The sequence below is a fragment of the Pocillopora damicornis genome, chromosome 6 (assembly GCF_964200805.1).
Source record: "Pocillopora damicornis chromosome 6, jaPocDami1.2, whole genome shotgun sequence".
NCBI lineage: Eukaryota > Metazoa > Cnidaria > Anthozoa > Scleractinia > Pocilloporidae > Pocillopora > Pocillopora damicornis.
The window spans coordinates 20,264,297-20,282,578 of NC_142675.1; the positions used below are offsets into that span (position 1 = coordinate 20,264,297).

Sequence of the window (18,282 nt, forward strand, 5' to 3'; positions counted from 1 at the left end):
ACCCTGAAGCGGAAATAAACAAATTTTCCACATGATTACAAGAACATGTTATGTACATTATTACATCTGTCCTTTCTACTAAATACATTTCTAGAATGAGTCCAAACAAAGCCAATGAAGTTGAAAAGATAATCTCACAAAAGTTTGCCATATTTTCTCCAAGGCCGAGAATGACTTGCAAACGATTTACCTCTCAAATCTATCAAGGAAAACCGGAAAATAAAAGAGAGGTAGCACATATGTTTCTTGTTTGCATTTTAATTTTGCTCTGTATTTGTCGCTGTTGGTTATTTTCCCATAAGAAAATAGTGAAGCATCGTCGTATAGAAATCCCACAGTTTTCTTTTATGATAAACCAATTTTTTATTCTATGTTTCTCTACAGACTTCCGATGCTATTTACAATTTTCGCCTCAAAACACCCTTTGCATCTTTGTTAACATGATTGATTTGAATCGCAGGAGTCTCTTTTCATGATTCACGAATTTTAAAGTATTTTAGGATTATTGCTCCTCCCAGCATGGAAGATTTTTGTCATGATTAAAAGCACGCAATAATCAATGGTTGAACCTTCTAGGATGTTCTCAAATTAACCAACAGATGTTAAACGAAACAATAAAAGGGGAAATAAAGTCTTTAGCGAAGCATTAATTATGTATATAGTAAAGCCCTAAACCCGGATAGCGAAAGCAGTCATACGAATTAAGAGGTAAGCTTATTCATACACAGTATCTATAATCTCGTATTTCGAAGAAAGAGTTTTCATGTGATATGTCTTTGTTGTGGCGTAGACGCTTCTCTGAAAATGAGTAAGATGTTGATATATTTATATTTATCGTATGCAATATGATCTTAGCTCCTTTTAGAGCAACAATTGGAAATGGAATGGCGCAACATAATCATAGCTGCTGTATTTCAACTCGTTTTTGCCACCTTTGTCATCTTGACCACTGCTCTAGAAAGCAATGCGAACAAACCTGATCTGCATCCACTTCTTTCCTTGGCGGGGAAAGATAATACAACAGTGAAACTCATCAGAGTAGCGTGGATCTCAAACCCTCCATACACATATTTACCTTCGAACGATTCTACCATTTACGAAGTTTTTCATGGATTAATACAAGAAACTTTAATGCGTTACGCAATGGTGGAATGTGGTGTGCTTTACGCTCATCCCGTTATATACCACTTTAAAATGTTTCAAGTTCACAGAGAGGAAACGTTGATAGATATGATGAGAAAAAATGAGGTGGATTTGGCTTGTCCTGTGCTCGAGCAACAGCATTCTCGGAAATACGGTGAATTTCTTTTTTTCAAAGTCAGTGACTATCCAGGAACGGACTTTATTCGTGATGATTTTGAAACCAATGCTTTCGCTGTCGTCGTTCAGTCGATACAAAAATCTTGGCCTTTGTTGGCCATAACTTTGAATCTCACGGCCATTGCTGGGATCATTATGTGGATTCTGGTAAGTTCGTAACACTTCGGTTGTAAACTAGCATTTTCTCTCTAAAAAGCCAAGGGTTTGATATCGCTCTTTTGCTTGGAGAGGTGTTGCAATTTTTAGGGTTGGTTTTGGAAGAAGGATACCACAGAACCCAGAAAGTGCTTTAACCTCTGCTCTTCCATCGAAGAAACCATTTCATTTCGACAAACAATGGGGTAATTTACCCCTTTTATGATCCCAAGCATCTTTGGAATGATTCACCCATTTCCTTTATGTGCTTTTTTTTTTCGGAATTAAGGACACATACTGGAACAAAGATGAGTTTCCACGAAAGTTCATTCAAGGGTCTTGGCAAGGATTCTGGTGGTCGTTCGTCTCTGTCACCACTGTAGGGTGAGATGACAAAACGCGTTTATTTCCTTCTCAAGCTTTTTCCATTTTTTATAGATTTTCAATTTAATTATCTTAGCTATGAGCGAATTTTACCACTTAAATTCCCCTGAAGTATAGCCTTGGAAGTCGTTTTCTTTTGTGATGCAATTTACAGTTAAATTTTTTTATTTACTAAGTGAGAGTACACGTGATTAAAAATGTAGTAATATACGTATGCTCCAACATACTAAAAATGAAGGTGCTGAAGATGTTTCTTCTTTCATATGTTAAACAGTGTTAGCTCATTTTCTTTAAATGCTATGCAATTTTTATCACTCAAATCTTAATCCAGCTCGAGAATTGATAAAAAAAAAAGTGACTTAAGGTAAGGAAGGACATATTAGTTTGCACCACACTGTGTTTAATGCTTTGAAGTCTGAAACTATAGGCATTGTGTTTAATGATGTTCAACATCAGTCTACGTTGAGCGTTTTCTCTTTATCAATCAAAGTATGTTTTAAAACAGATACGGTGACAAAGTTCCAAAGTCCATTCCAGCACGACTTTTCTCCACTTTATGGATCCTTATTGGAATGATCTTTATGACAATTTTTTCGGCTCACATCACGTCCTCTCTCACGGCTCTTTCACTGGATCTGGAACCAACCAGTCTCGCAGGTGTTAAGGTTGGAATCCGTAGAAATCACCTTTTTACATTCATGTTCTGAGTAAGGAGCTTACTGTTCCAAATGACGAAACATCTCTCAGTAAAAAAGGTTGCTATAATTTGCAGTCTAGCGATTTTCTTTTTTCGTTGATGTATTTGCTATGAAAATTTGTTTCAGTTCGCATGATTGAGATGAAATTACTAATTAATTCTAATTTCTGTGATTTCTTTTCAAGGTTTAAAACAATGTTTTTTTCGGATGGTATTTTACCCACTAGAACACTTTTGGGGAAACATATATCCAACACTCACTAGCTGATCATACTCGAAAGTAACGTTCGTTGATCCGTCCGAATCGACCGTCGATTCGATTCGGAATCGTGAAGCAGAAATGATAACCCGCAAACTGATGCATTCATGACTCAAGAATATATTATGAGTGGAGAAGGATAAGTGTACTACTAAGTGTATGAATCGTGAATGGGAGTCACGACTTCTGTCGATTCAGGAGCACTTGAACACTAGGTGGAAAATGATAACCCGCAAAAACATAGTCCGTTTTCTTGAGTGCAATCTTAGCATTGAAACGAAGATCAACATAAAAAGTTCACTTTTTTTCCCGTTAGTCTGCTTTTGTCTTTTCTTGTGTTTGTTTGGCTTATTTATTTATTTGTTTTTTGCTGATTTTTTTTTCATTGCTCGTTAGGTTGCGGTGCTGGGCAATGGAACTGAATACCAACATGCACTTGAGCAAAATGCTCACCCGAAAGGTGACCTCAATAAATAGCCGACTCGACCCAATGAAGAGTGACTTACGTCATTTAATGTCAAAGTCGATACTCTATAATAAAAAAGGGGAAATTGAAATATAACATATGTGTAAGAGACTATGCTCGTTGACGCTTATGACAGGTGTGATTTGAAATTCTAATGGTAGAATGATATTACGAAACATTGATTATTCTCTAGACTTAACCGTCAATGAGAAGGCAAGCATTTGTATTCCTGAAAAGAAAAAAAGAAAGAAAAAGACAGCTGAATCTTACAAAACAATTCATCTACTATAATTCTTAGGAAATCAATGCCCCCAAGGCCTTTCCGTGATGGCTTAGTAATTGTTCTCGATACTTAAATAACCTTTTTGTCTCAAAATTCTATTCATTTGTTGCGTTTAGTTTACGAAAAAATCGACGAAATCATCAAGGCTGTCAAAACAAAGGAAGTAGAAGGAATTTTCTTGGATCGCTACACTGCTTCCTATCACCACTCCAGAGGTGAACTGGAGTCTCTTATCTCTCTCAAGAGCTTGGATCTCTCCAGGGAGATCGGAGTGCTTTTTTCGGAGGACAACAGGGAACTAGCTCGTTGCTTGGAGTTTTATCGTCCAAATATCATGATGCTGACTCAAACTGTCACTTCTTCTTACAAGGTGGAGCCGTTGTAATTTCTACAGGTTTTTCTAAACACATTACATGTTTACGCATCGCCATAAAAAGTGGCAAGGGTAGTCTATACCTAACATACATTATCATCCAGAATTCATTTTTTAAGATAATGGAAAAGTAATTGAAACTCCTGATCGTATACCCCTAAGAGACAAATAAACTTATAAAATTTTTAGTTCATTATTACATGTCACTGGAATAGTTCATTTTATAGTTGTGTACTTAGTTGCCAAGCCTTTGATTTGGAGTGAGGCTGAAGGTGACCTTGTTGTGATAGAGACCGGTATCTAGTTAGCATGATAACAAAGAAATTTACCAAACCAAACCTAAACCAAACAGAGCGCATCCATCTCCTCCACATCAACTCTAATAACATTTCATTGCCCTTATATTTAGTTTTTCATTTTTTCTTCTGCCTTGTACTCGTTTAGTTTTGACGGATAAACGAAATTCCAGTTAACCCAATGGCATTTAGTTAGTCTAACTTAATCTCGCCCTTTCATTTAATTTGTATTTCCTTTATAACAAACTGAAATCCAACCCGAGTTCTGCAACGAAAGCGTAACTAAGCTCAGCATAACTGTACCACATCTCAAGGACATAGGTAAAAAGACACAAACGTGCATTGAATTATATTCACAAGATCATCTAAAAACCAACTTTTGTCTTTTTCAGCTAATGGAACAAAAGCGAACAAGGAAAGTCAATTTGTTCGACACGTCTTCCTCATTTCTTAGTGTTTTCATGTACATAACCCTCGGCATACTTACTGGTTTGCTTATGACTGGGACACTCTGGCAAATTCTCAGAAATAACTGCAAGACTGAAATCAATAATAACATTATGTCAGGTAAGTGTGCCACTGTCCATAAGAAACGCACCCGCTCAATGGCTAGTGCGCTGAATTGGAGGTCGAGAGGTCCACCTGAATGACGTAACCGAGTCACTGTGTGGTTTTCGTGGGAAGGACTCTTTACTCTCTCCACTAAGGAGTATAAATGGGAATCGGTGAGATTTCAGGGAATCTTGACGAAATGATTAAGGAAAACCTTCCTGTGGCGTCATGCTACAGAAACCAGCTAAATGAGCCAATCGAATCGACTCAACCATCGCTCTACAGCAGTTAACGCACTCTTTTTTTTCTATCAATACTTGTCACTTGGGTAAAGTCGTCATTTTTCTTTTGAATACTTCTGCAAAAATTCTTGAAAGCCGTTTCCTGTCGACTGCTGTCGCTTCCACAGTGCACACCACAGCAAACAAAAGAAAGCAAAGCAAGCTTTAATTCGTTTAGATTATCGTTGCGATAAAATACTCCATTATGAACTTTGTTTACTCGAAGACGGACATGATTGTGGGCCCCATTTCTTTTTATGTCTCTCAGTAGAACCAGTGAAGGAACGGAAGCTAAGAAGAAGCGAAGCCATCCAAGAAGACTTGGAAACAGCAAAAAGAATGCTATCCCAAATCCAAAAGCACTTCGAGAAACTCGAAGCTGAAGTTCTCAGAATATGACTGACGTCACTACAAATCATATTTATAATGTATATACATACACTAACACACTAACATAAGTCTGTCGATGTATTGGCACAAGTTCCCAGGATGGGCCTTTTTTAAAATAAGATGGGTAACCGAGATGGTCCTGGTAGCGGGACGAGTTTCTTATGCTTCTAATATGGGACATTTTAACTTGGTAACCAATGTGCAACGAACAATACACGATCTTTTAAGCTTCACTTGGGTTTCCGTGATCTTTGTCATGGAAGCAAAGATCTCCGTAGCTGCACCAGCTCATCTCCTTGCATGAATACGTCGAACATTTTACAAAGTGAACAATAGCGGGGAAGATCATAGAAACCAAACCATATAAGTTATCCAGGTGCATATGTCTTAAGAAGGCTCTTCTGGGCTGGCCCAAGACGATTTTTTTCAGTCAAATTCTTTGATGAGTAGATGCTACTACAATTTTTTGGTAAATTTGTGTCTGTTTTCAATGTTAACCCCAGTTTTCAATGAATTCTACTTTACCACCCCTTCCTTTAAGTTCCTTACAGCAGTTAAATAGACCCGAGACTTAATAATAAAGTTCTTTATAGACATGTTCTCTCCATTTTTAAAACTAAACAATGCGCACTCAGGTATCACAGATTTTTGCCAAAGAATATTCATGGCCTCATATAATTTAATCTTTTAAGGATTCAAAATCCCTGGCCGATATAGGAAACATAAAGGCAGATGGATCCTACAGCTTTTTTCGGAATACCGGTCTTTGTTGACTCTTTTGATTGCCGTCCTATTATTATGGCAGTATTACGTCAAATTATTTCTTCGTGATATTTCTATTTACACTATATCATAGTCCTTTCCAAAATAAAGAAAGATAAATTTAATTTGTTCTGCTCAATTATGTGTCTTCTTCCTATTCATCCTTTTCATCTTGGATATGAATGTTTAATGAATCGGCTCTCCTTTGATCAAGTGTTATCAGGTTGTTCAATACAAGACATAAACTTCTTGCATATATAGAGAGCATGTTTTTCATTTGAAAATCAGTATGAAAAGAATATTAGCATGAATTATTGATTAAAATAACAGCAAAAATTAAAAAAAAAAAAAAAGGTTCAAAGAGCAAACCTTTATGTGAATCCGTGAATGAGAGTAACAGCGAGTTAAAAGAAAATTTACTGTAAAAGCTGGGATAAGCAGTTGAATATTGCAGATAAAACAATTTCTAAATGGGGAAGGAAGGTCGGGTATAGTAGTCATTGTTTCATCATTTTTCATCTTTCAATTTTTTTAAATTTTATTTTTATCAACACAGTCAGCTTTTCTTGTCTCATTCAGGCGAGCTGATATTGTAAACCGAGGACACCTTAAGTTTTGATGAGGACATTGTCGCCGTGATAGATCAATTGGTTTAACCTGGAAACCTATTTTCCTTCTGCACATCATCGACTTTGGGCTTATCTCCATTTACAAGAGATCTAAAAAGAAGACTTTTCCAGTGTTACAGGTCTCATCTTAACCGTCTTTGAGATATCAATTATTCACCTCATTTCTATGAATTAATGCGCTTCAGTCGCAGTTTCGCCACACAGACCATTTCACTTCGCTTGTAATGACCATAGAATACCTGTAGCTTCTCTTTTTGAGTTACGCAAGGTATTTCCGAAGTTTTTTTAAAACTAACCCGACACTATTTTTTTGTCAATTTCTTAACTAATCTGTCCTCTCTCGACAGAACAATGAGGAAAATATTGGAAATGTTGTCAGTTTTCATTGTAATTGTTTGCGCAGCGAATTTGCAGTTTTGCATTGCTTCCATTGGAAACTCGTCTATCAACCAAAACTACACAACCAGAACAGTGCCACCGACGAACCACCGACGAATTATAGTGGTGGGATGGATTCATAAGCCACCATATCTGTATGCAGTTCCCAATACTACACAACCCTCTGGGATGGCGGAAGAAATGGTACTGAGATTTTTACATAGCTGTGGTGCAACATTCGTAGATAGTCATCAAGCTAGCAGCGAGTTTGAAATGATAAACCTTCTGCGGAAAAAAAAGATCGACGTTGCTGCTCCAATATTCGAACCCACGAGCGATAGACACTATAGCGAGTTTCATTTTATCAAAACAAGTGATTATCCGGGCACAGTATATATTTCAATCGAAAAAGGAGATGTTGTGCTTAATGCTGTTTTGGACGCCTGGCCTCTGGTTGCCTTCAATCTTGTTCTCGCAGCAATTGCTGGCATTTTTATTTGGGCGTTGGTAAGTTTCGCTTTCTCCAATATTTTCAATCTTAGGAGTTCCCTTGACGTTTATATATTATTAGTCGAAACTTTGTGTTTTTCTTATCACAGCTTTACTCTTTTTCTTAGTTTTTCATCCTTTTGTTTATCTTCTTCTTACTGGTGCTCTTATTTTTGTTTCTATTGGAATCCTAGGACACATACTGGAACCCTGAAGAATTTAATCGTCCATTTCTCAAAGGCTCCTGGGACGGATTCTGGTGGTCTTTTATTTCCATGACAACTGTTGGGTGGGTCGATGTTTGATAAAAACTGTTACACTGGTGTTCAAAACTGAGATTGAAAAGATAATGTCTTTATGATTTTTTATAAGAACACAAACAAACAAAGGTCATGAGAGCTATATGCTTTTTTAAAAATGTTGATGATGTTCACAATACGCGTGTTTTTTTCTTTTGGATGAGTTTCATGACACGTGGCAAATAGACATATAGAGATCTCGGTAGCTTAGAAACTACCTTCAAGCCATTAAACAATAGTAATACAAAACCTCAAAGAGCATTCTACGACATAATGAAGGCGTTAGCCATCCACATAGAAGACATTGAAAAAAGAATTATTTTCACAATTGAAAGATGTCAATCAGATGAACCCGTAAGAGATGTTGCCTGTTTTTATTACATAGGTATGGCGACAAAGTTCCAAAGTCAGTTGTGGCACGTATATTTTCCGTAATATGGATTATATTAGGTCTCATTAGTATGTCAATGATTATGGCTCATATAACCTCTACATTGACGGCCCTCTCCTTGGAACAAGAACTAAGCTTGAAGGATCTTAAGGTTTGTTGTATGTTGCATGCATGTTACACGCACGTGTTGTTCATTTGTTTCATAAGCGAAAGGATTCGAAAAATACTCACAGATGTCTTTTATAACAAGCTGTTAGGTCGGGTTCACGTCGTTTTTTAGAAAGGAAGGTTTAGCAATTGTCCTCATTTTATGTCAGTTCCCGAGGAAAAAAGGAGAACAAATACCCCTTAGGTGTCCTGAGACCCACACGATGAGCGTGTAATAATTTTGAACTGCTTTATCCAAGATGTTTTTGTAATCTCTTCGTCCAAATCTGAAGTTAGAGAAGAAAACAATTATTTTTTTCAGATTGCAGTGTTAGACAACGGTACAGAATATCAGCATGCACTTGAAGAAGATGCAATTCCCAAAGGTATGATTCGAACCGCAGTTAAAGTATAGCAGGTAATTTATTGTTAACAACTAGGTTGAAAACGTAAATTGCCTACCGTAATGAGTAAAAAAGCTGACGTTTCGAGCGTTAGCCCTTCGTCAGAGCGACTGGAGGAGCTGTGGGTTGTGTGTGGGTTTATATGCAGAAAGTGGAGCTACCCTATTGGTGGGAGTATGGTGACGAGAAAACAGGAATAAATTAGTTGAATGCTTCGCATTTTTCCGTTTATATCTGAGAGTATAAATCTTCCGTAAAATGCTGAAATTATATTAATAATTCCTCCCTTCTACTTTGCCGAAGCGAAAAACAATTCAAAGTTGATGTTTTGATGGTGACTTTTATAAACTCAGACCAGTTTAACAAATTCTGTAAATAATGAACGATTCAGGAGTATATTACACTGGTTAGCAGTTGAACGTACAGCAACTGAATTCGTTCTTGTTGAACAAGGATAATACCCTGTCGTTTATTAGTTTTTTGCAAGCTGTTTTTCTTGAGTACTCCCTGATCGTGGATATAAGGTAGGAATTTTAAGCTATTTGAGTTATAATAATCTTGCTAAACAGAGGATAACTTAGAGTTGTTTGGTAATTCAGAAAGACCCTTAAAAGATTATTAAATTTTATTCTAGTGTTCGGAGATATTGATGGTGCCATCCAAGCTTTAAAAGCCCACGAGGTAGATGGAATAATGTTGGACCGCTTCACTGCCTCTTTTTATCAAAAGCAAGACAAGCTCAAAGCACTGATCACCGTCAAGACGATGCAATTTCAACGAGATAGTGGTTTCCTTGTCTCAAAAAGTAGAGCTAGCTTCGCAAATTGTTTGGATTACGTTCGCCCAAATATTTACCAGTTTGGTCTGTCACTTGCAAATTCTTTTAAGGTAACTTGTCATTGCATAAGCTCTCTTTTAAAACAAGGGCTAAGCTGTAGCTTGAAACGTTACTCATATCTTGAAATTGCAATATAACAAGGGTTAGCGATGAAAATCTCTAGCATAGTTAGCAGTGTGAATCTTCCTCCTACACCTTCCTCAAGGTTTTGATCTGCCGCCTGTTTCTAGGAAAGTTGTTTTACACATCTTAAATTCATCTGGTCAAAGGCTTATCTTGCCCTCTCGCAACGAGCAGTTAGCTTAGATTATTTATATTTTCCTATTATTTTCCCTCCTGATTAAGAACTAAATGGCACTTTTCCTTTCTAATAGTTGATACCTCAAAAGCCTGAGAAAACAGCGAGTGTTTTCGATGACCGATTTACCAAGTTAAAATACGTGTTCCACATATCATTAGGAGTTTTATCAGCCTTACTCCTGATTGGCATTCTATGGGAGTCTATGTGTTACAAAAAAAGACAGAAGAAATCGAAGGCAAAACAGGGTGAGTAATGGTCAATGGAATTGTGATACAAATAAACATTGAAATTTTTAACACAGTAAAGCGAAAATAAATGAAGTATTTAGTCATCACCATCAAAATACATTTGGTAGCTTGCCTTAGTTTGTATAAAATACGACAATAGTGGATTGAACGTAAATTAAAGGCTATTATTTAAATCTGGATCATTGGATAATGCAATTCAAGAGTTGTCAGTCGCTTAGCCAACATGGGTTATGGGCCATTATACCATGCGCACGCATGAAGGCGAGTTAAACCGGAAGTGTTTTTGTACGTTGTAACATTCCGTTTGCTAGCTATCTATCATCTTATATCCAATGCAAGCTCGCGGAACAACTGTTTATTAGAGGGGTAATTTGTTGGGCTACTAAAATAGTTATTAGCCCAGGTGAAATTCTCGTCTAGTCGTAAAAAGAAAGATTGTGTTATGCAGATATTTTTGTGCGAGTTTCGTAAACCCAAATTCAAATAAGAAAAACGAGACTATCATTCATTCAGCAGTAAATATTAATATGGGGAGCCGATAAGAAATTAAATGTAGCTGTGGTTTATCTTGACCTCCTCGATTGAGGACAGAATGCGTGAGTTTTTTAACCCTCATAACTTGTAACTAATAAATAACCAAAGCCAGCTGTTTGCGACCACTGAAGTGAGACGTCGACATAAGGAAAGCATTGCCATCCATTTTGGTTTCCGTTGGTTATGTCTTCGCTGTTGTTCTTCAACTTCCTCTCATTCTCCTTTTATTATTATTAATTTAAGACAATGTCAAATTTCATAATAACTCGATAAAATGAACACGATGTAATTTGCAATGGTTTAATTTTTTGCGTACAGATTTCGACAACCTCGGGTTTAAAGAGAAGAAAGAGATTTTTGAAGAGCTGGAGGAAGGAAGGAGAGCCTTGCAAAGAGCTCAAGAACAGCTTGAAAAATTACACGCTAAATTTCAGCAATGACGTAGCTATTATAACGTGATATATAATCGTATTTCAATGTCAGTTCACACAATTTTTTGTATTCGTATCATGACAAGAGTCTCAAGAGTGTGAGCATCATGTGAGGGAGGGGGGGTTTGAATGCGAGCGTTCTCTACCCTAACGTCGTTGATGCTATCGTTCCACCTTACTTAAATACCTCTTGATAGCCGATTTTGTTACATTTAACCCTTTACGCCCTAACATCAGTATGCATATTCTCCGTGCTGTTCTCTTTACATTTCCCAAGGTGCTGACAAAGAGAATTGATTTGACAATCAAGAGCTTGTTTAGTTGGTGATAATTTCCTTTATTACCATGACCTTAAAGTGTGATTCGTAGCCGATATTGTAAGAACATAGATGCTAGTCATCATGATAAGCCTTATTACAATTAAGTAAACTCGCCATGATAGATATGTGACAAAGCAGCACGTGATTTCCACTTTCCCCAGCATTAACAGAAAACAAATTAGATATAAGCCCAATAAGATATAAGAATGTTGGTAGCGTAACAATATAAAAGAAAAGTCAATTAGGTTACCGCGTAATAAAGTGTTTCACTAGGGTTATGGTTTCTGTAGCTAACTTGTAGTAGTCCAGGTAAAATTGCTGCTGAAATCAAGTGTATGAAGTGTGTCATTTAAACGCCAGATGTCGCCACATGAGAATCAGGACCGTCACTTTTAGCAAACCTCTCCTTCAAAATTTTTCCAGTTGGATTGTTATTTTTCTCGTCAATTTCGTCCAACTCGTCACGGGATAAATGTTGTACAATGCCCGTTCCCATGGCATCCCCCATGACGTTGACAACAGTGATGAAACGGTCCCTTAGAATAGACAAGAAAATACATTCTAATAAGGCTTTTGAGCTAAAATGGGAAAGTGAGGAAGAAAATATAGCCAGTAATTTTTCTTTAACAATAATTAAATTTTTTTTATGCACGCATGTTTTCCCAAAAGAGGGCATTTTTCAACACTCTGTATTGGAGCACTTTGCGATTGAGTGTTGGGAAACTAGAACCAAAGTACTGACAACAGCCGATCAGAAGAAACGAGAACATCTCATGAGAACTCAAAATAAAAACAAGCAAATTACCTAAAGCGCGGGAAAAGAGAGTTACCAATTCGCCATCGGCTGTAGTGTTGAATCTGTTTGGTCGAGAAAGTGTCGCAAGTTTTCTTAACCAATCACACAGCGAAGTAAAGCAAAGTCAAAAAAATCCCTGATGACTTCCACAGTAAATTGAAAATTGCTCCTAAAAGAGATTTTAAACATTCAACGAGCGCAGAACAAATAAAAATCATAGTTTCCACTGGAAATTCGAGCCTAAATCAATTTCGATTTTGCATTGGGATGCTCTGCCAACTGAACTACAAAAAAACGCTTTGACGAACTCAGCATACAGCAATTGGTATTTAACAGATGTCCTGAACGCTGCTAAGATTAGCATAATCGAAATCGAACTGTTCGAAAATGGAGTGAAACAGACGGAAGTTTGAATCTTAGTTGTCAAGTGAAGAAAGAATAATAACATGTCACAGTCGTAAAGTAAAAGTATTCTGTTTAGAAAACACAGATTTGCTTTATAATCCTCAAGGGCCTGCAACTTCTATTACAATAAAGACACATGAATGAGACACTTCTAATTTTTCGTATTTAAATTTTGAATTGAAAATATCATATGTTAGATTTTCCAGCGGAGTAAAAAATAAAATAAAATGAAGGTTGTACACTTACAGCAACCACTCAACCGCAAGAATAAGTCCTAGGTCATGAAGAGGTAGATTCACAGCTTGCAAGGCAATTATTGTGGTCACAGCTGTTGCTGGAATCCCAGCAGCTCCTACCGCCAGCAACACAGAAATTACACTACATAGTGAAGGAACAAAATAAATGAAAATGGTTTAGTTGTTAGGAATTCTTGCATCGTCTAGTATTACAACGTATTACTACACATCAATTTGTTTACTGGTTTTCGCCCAAGTGATTTAAAAAACTCTGAATCTCGTCTGAGACCTCGTCAGTTGATATAGACGAACTAGGATTTTTCTGAATAAAGGGGGTAAGTTTCTAAAGAAAACACGGTGCTGCGTCGGTAGAGACCAACAGGGTAATTTAGTCTTATCAACTGAGTTGATAACGTGAATTAGTCACCGTAAAGAGTTTCAAAGCTGACGTTTCGAACGTTAGCCCTTCATCATATCGACTGATTTTTCTGAAATTATTTTTCTAAACAACTTGAATCCTCACATCATTTACAGGAAATTAAACGAATGCACAATGCATTGCTAATGTTACATCGACTGATGCTGTATGTAGATTTCTCTGAATAAAGTCAATTCCATCAACGACATTTCCAACAAACTTTTTCTTCTTTAAGTATCACGTGACAGGATACACCTCAAACACATGTATCAGGAAGACGCTAAAAGGCAGGAACGAGATTGGTATGTATTCTACATGCAGTACATACCATATTGTGACAATTTTTCCCGGACTTAAATCTATGTCGTTTAACTGGGCCACAAATATCAGTAAAACTGGTCGGTTGAGAGCAGAACCGTCCATGTTGATCGTGGCCCCAAGTGGTAGCATAAATCGACTTATGCGCGGATCTATTCCGTTGTTCTCTTCAACACATCGCATAGTGGTGGGGAGCGTTGCAGCGCTGAAGAAAAATCGAGGAAAATAAGAATCTACTGCACAAGATAATATTCCATTAAAGTACGAAAACCAAATAGAAAGATTTGCATCAAGATAATTTCATCTCTATATAAGCTCCACAGATCAATCGTTTAACAAGTAGTTATTAGCTTACTGAACACGAGCTTTGTACAGCTCATTCAAAAGCGCAGCTATGGAGGGAGTAGAGTGAAAGCAAATCCATCTTGCGGTAAAGGAAAGTAATGACGTTAAAAATCGAACAACCTGACATAAGTGAGATGCAAGTTTGGAAATTCCCACGGGAAAATCTTGCCATACTACAAAAACCTACACTGCAATACCCTTCATTGCAATATCCTGCACTGCAATACCCTCCGCTGCAATACTTTACATTGCAATACCCTACATTACAGCCTTCAACTTCAGGACCATATTTTGCCAGTTAAATAGGGAAATTTGCATGAAAGATTGACACACCTCAGCTCTAATTTCCTACGGTCCTATCCCTCCCATAAATTAAGATCACGGCATGTGCCTGTCCAAGTATTGTTTATCCAGACCTGCAGAAGTGGCTCATTTTATCGGAGACTTTTATTATTGAAATGAAGAACTAATTTTTTTGCTTCAGAGAGCGCCTTGTATGAAACAATTAAGGTATACCTTCGTCGAAGAAACGTAAAACGTACCAGCTCCCGAATTATCTTTATTTCTGGTTGTCTAATATTTACCTGGAAGCAATACCAAGTGCAGTCATTAGTGCGTCTCTCAGGCCTTTGATAAAGGTATATGGATTCTTCCTCGTAAAAGCGAAATAAATGATCGGTAGGACAACCAGGGTGTGGATAATTAAGCCAATAGTGTCTGTGACGATAAACATGCCAAGTTTCTGCATTGACCCCAAGATATCATCCATTCTTGCCACTCGTGCGGCAATCAAACTGCAAACACCAATTGGCGAATACCTGGAACATGCATAGAACACTCTTCTTTATAGGAAATTGCTTGTTTTGTAAATCAACCCATCCAATAGGCGTTACATCAGAGCATAATGTGCATAGTAAAATATCACGAACAGGTATTGAGAAAACTCCAACTTATCAGGTAGAAGTTGTTATCTTGATCTAACACTAAATTCTCATAACTGATTTACAAGGAAATGTGTAGCAGCTAGAGAGGAGAATTAGCAATCAGATCTTGGGAGTTAAAGGGTTAACTGAGTGTCACAACAACAGCCAATCAGAACAAAGTTAAAATAAGTCATGTCTGGTTTTTATTTGCACCTCAATGGGGGAGAATGTGACGTGAGTTTCTTGACCAACCGATGAACGGATTAAATTAAAGCTCATGAATCCAGGGTTACTTTTGACACTCGCCAAAAATTATTTTACCCTTAAAAACCTACAAGTACTTCAGAAAAAATTTTCATCATCAAGAAACTTATGGACAACCTAAAACTCACCACATAATCAAAGTGACCAGCATCAACACAGCATCGTTCAATGTCGAGAAAAATTCAACAAGTGGTTTCCCTCTAGGGCCAAGTTTTCCTATCACAATGCCAAAGATAATGGAGAACACGGTCAGGCCAAGAAGATTCACTCCATCGTCCGATTTCATTCCTGCCGGGACTGTGTTTGAACCAGGATAGATCTGCTTTGATACTGTTGAGATTATTTCTGAACCATTATGAAATGTTGAAGTAATTTTCTCATTTGAGGCAAGGGTTAAGTTGGAGCCTGTAACATTGTACATTTCATACTTTGCCGGTGCAGCAAGATACTTCGTTTTTCTCTGAAGATAGTGAAAGAAATGAAATGGTAATTAAAAAGCCTTCACAGATAATTATCTCTATGGGAGTTAAGACCCAAGAGAAATCCACCCCCAGGCCTTAATGGCTTTTTCTAATTCAAAGCACGTGATTTTGTGATACTCTGTTACGGATATACAGTGTAGGTACTGTTCAGTATATTTTCTTATACACGCAGGCTGTTCGCACATTTTTCTCTTAATTAAGCTCAAAGAGTCGGGGAAAACTCGATCGAGTTTGCAATCTTCTTTGTCTAGCATACGTTATGGACACACATGCATGTACATACCTGCTTTACAGTGGCCTCGATTAAATTACTGGGAAAACAGTTTCTAAAAGAAAAAGAGAGAGATGTGGTAAGATCTTGAATTTTATTTATATAACATCATTATCACTAATGTAAAAAAGATACGATGCGCTGCACTCAATAAAATATACTGCCCATGACACTGGGCAAAATATTATCTAAATACAGTCTAGTGATGTACAAATAACTTCAGTAACAGCAAATTTATTGATTCCCTGATAGGCAAAGTTCTGATGTATTAGGCCTCGGATGTTTGCTTTCCCGCTCGAAACTATCTAATGTCCCTTAGATAATCCTCCTAATAAACTATCACTAGCTAGAATGCAGCTCAAGTGACGCAGTTTGTAGCAGCGAAATACTGCAGCGCTGAAACAACGGCACCGAAAAACATTACAGAATCGCGCCCATTGAAAAACGCCGCACGGGAAAATGCAAATAAGCTAGAAAAGAGAAAGAGAGCATGCGTAACTTCACGCAGGCCTGTCAATCCGACTGTCAATCATGTAATCCCCCGTGTACGCAGTGTTCGAAAGTATTGTTTCTTGTGCAGACAACCGAAACGTAGCGCTTTTCATCGAAGAAGAATAGACGTAATTAGTGGCGTTATCTTGATTAGGTTATATTGTTTAAAAATCGGTCAGATGTAAAATTAAATTACCTTTCAAATGCCGGGTTTTCAATTTGTGTTAAGACTCAAATGCGGCAGATTTGCGAGGTTCGACCATCAACTTCGCCAAGAAAGCAAAACATCACAGAAATATTCCTTTTAGTAAAATTTCCGTACTGCCCCATACTATCGTAAAACAAATCTGTTTTCCCAATGGTAAAGTATTGTTTTTGTCACTCTATCCAAGAACTGAACGTATAATGTAGTGTGGGGCTGTGCGGAATTTTACCTTCCTTTTTGGCCCGTTATTACTGTCAGTTTCAGATAACACGTCGGTAGTCTAATTACTTTTCGAAAAGCTTAAGTATACGTTGTAGATTCCCGCTCCACGTAGGTGCACGCTCACGCTCATAAGCTTACGGATGAACACTTCACGCTCTTTTGATATGCAAACGCGGCCCTCGCTCTTTACCGACGAAAAGAGCATTTCGTCACTTTGAAACAATGCTAATTGCTCCAATCGTATCTCCATTGTCTCTAAACGGACGCAAAGCGAAATTTTACAACTCCCGTTTGGGAATTTGTCAATTCAGATCTAAAGCGACCGAAGTTGGCGGTGAGCGTTTGCAACCTCATTCCTAGGTCATTGCGCCCGCAAAGCATCATGGGTACCCCACTTTTCTCGGGCGACGCTTTTCAATGGGCGCTATTCCGTAATGAAAATATAACCTGCAAGTTATCGCAAGGCTTAAATGTTGAATTCACGGTTCATTTCCTCTCTTTTATTATAATATAGTTTTAGCATACCTTATCACGTCCAGAATAGAATCCAAGTTTCTATATTCCATTTTCTTGAAAGACGGTCCACCCTTTCCAGGCTTATCTTCTTTGCCAGGCTTAATGGTCAAAGCCAATAACACACCTAAAAGCGCTGCCAGGACCATGGTTGACAAATAGTAAATTAATGTTCGGCGACCAATTTTACCCGCTTCTGTAGCGTTCAGTCCTGCTACGGCTGTAATGAGACTGGCTATGACCAGTGGAAGGATGATCATTCGCAGCATATTTAGCAACAGTTCGCCCGGAAAGGACAAGAGCATGATTGTTGAAGCCTTCTTTTCGGGGTCTTTTATTCGATTTACTGGAGGATTGACAAGTACTCCGATCACAAGACCAACAACTGCAGCAGTGATAAGTAGCACTAAGAGCAAATTGTTTCGGATTCCCGCTCCACAGGACTTTCCACATCGGCCAAATTTTCCTCCATCAGCCCTTTCCAAAGTTGCCATGTCTTTTAGGAGAATCACTTGGCGAAATGAACTGAAACTACGACTTACAACTGCACCTCTGTTCAGACGCCTTCCACAATGATCTAATGAATGTATTTTGCAACAAACAGTCTCGATCAAGTATGACAGAATAGCAGGATGCATCACTGAGCTTTGCATTGTCTCACGCCTCCCTTAATTAAAAGCTTATCGTCTTTAACAAAAGAAGCGTCAAGAGTGGCTTTTGAGGCGCATAGTTCAAACAAAGTATTATTTGACGATCAAGAGAACTTTACCACCTTTTTTTTTTTT

General features: G+C 37.7%; 3 protein-coding genes across 4 annotated transcripts; 2 read left to right on the top strand and 1 right to left on the bottom strand.

Annotated features, from left to right (window-relative positions):
- The first annotated feature begins 659 nt into the window (after positions 1-659).
- LOC113675348 (uncharacterized) lies at positions 660-6,323 on the top strand. 2 transcript variants are annotated; one of them, XM_089210886.1, is made up of 8 exons: positions 660-708; positions 856-1,467; positions 1,745-1,839; positions 2,345-2,504; positions 3,192-3,255; positions 3,661-3,914; positions 4,606-4,780; positions 5,315-6,323. In XM_089210886.1, the coding sequence occupies exons 2-8, from the start codon at positions 880-882 to the stop codon at positions 5,443-5,445; spliced, it is 1,467 nt and encodes a 488-aa protein (XP_089067012.1). In that variant the 5' UTR covers positions 660-708; positions 856-879; the 3' UTR covers positions 5,446-6,323. The 2 variants fall into 2 exon arrangements, with proteins under 2 accessions (XP_089067012.1, XP_027047716.2); XM_027191915.2 differs by having other exon boundaries at positions 5,318-6,323.
- Positions 6,324-6,451: 128 nt separating this feature from the next.
- On the top strand, positions 6,452-11,314 carry LOC113675263 (uncharacterized). The gene is made up of 8 exons (XM_027191812.2): positions 6,452-6,946; positions 7,175-7,712; positions 7,889-7,983; positions 8,379-8,535; positions 8,854-8,917; positions 9,570-9,823; positions 10,148-10,319; positions 11,175-11,314. The coding sequence occupies exons 2-8, from the start codon at positions 7,179-7,181 to the stop codon at positions 11,294-11,296; spliced, it is 1,398 nt and encodes a 465-aa protein (XP_027047613.2). The 5' UTR covers positions 6,452-6,946; positions 7,175-7,178; the 3' UTR covers positions 11,297-11,314.
- Positions 11,315-11,600: 286 nt separating this feature from the next.
- LOC113675324 (excitatory amino acid transporter 3) lies at positions 11,601-18,159 on the bottom strand. The gene is made up of 7 exons (XM_089210885.1): positions 17,510-18,159; positions 16,078-16,120; positions 15,441-15,772; positions 14,710-14,943; positions 13,791-13,985; positions 13,055-13,186; positions 11,601-12,143 (listed from the first exon to the last, which is right to left on the bottom strand). Exons 1-7 carry the CDS (start codon positions 18,148-18,150, stop codon positions 11,957-11,959), a joined length of 1,764 nt encoding a protein of 587 aa, XP_089067011.1. The 5' UTR covers positions 18,151-18,159; the 3' UTR covers positions 11,601-11,956.
- Between the last annotated feature and the right edge of the window lie 123 nt (positions 18,160-18,282).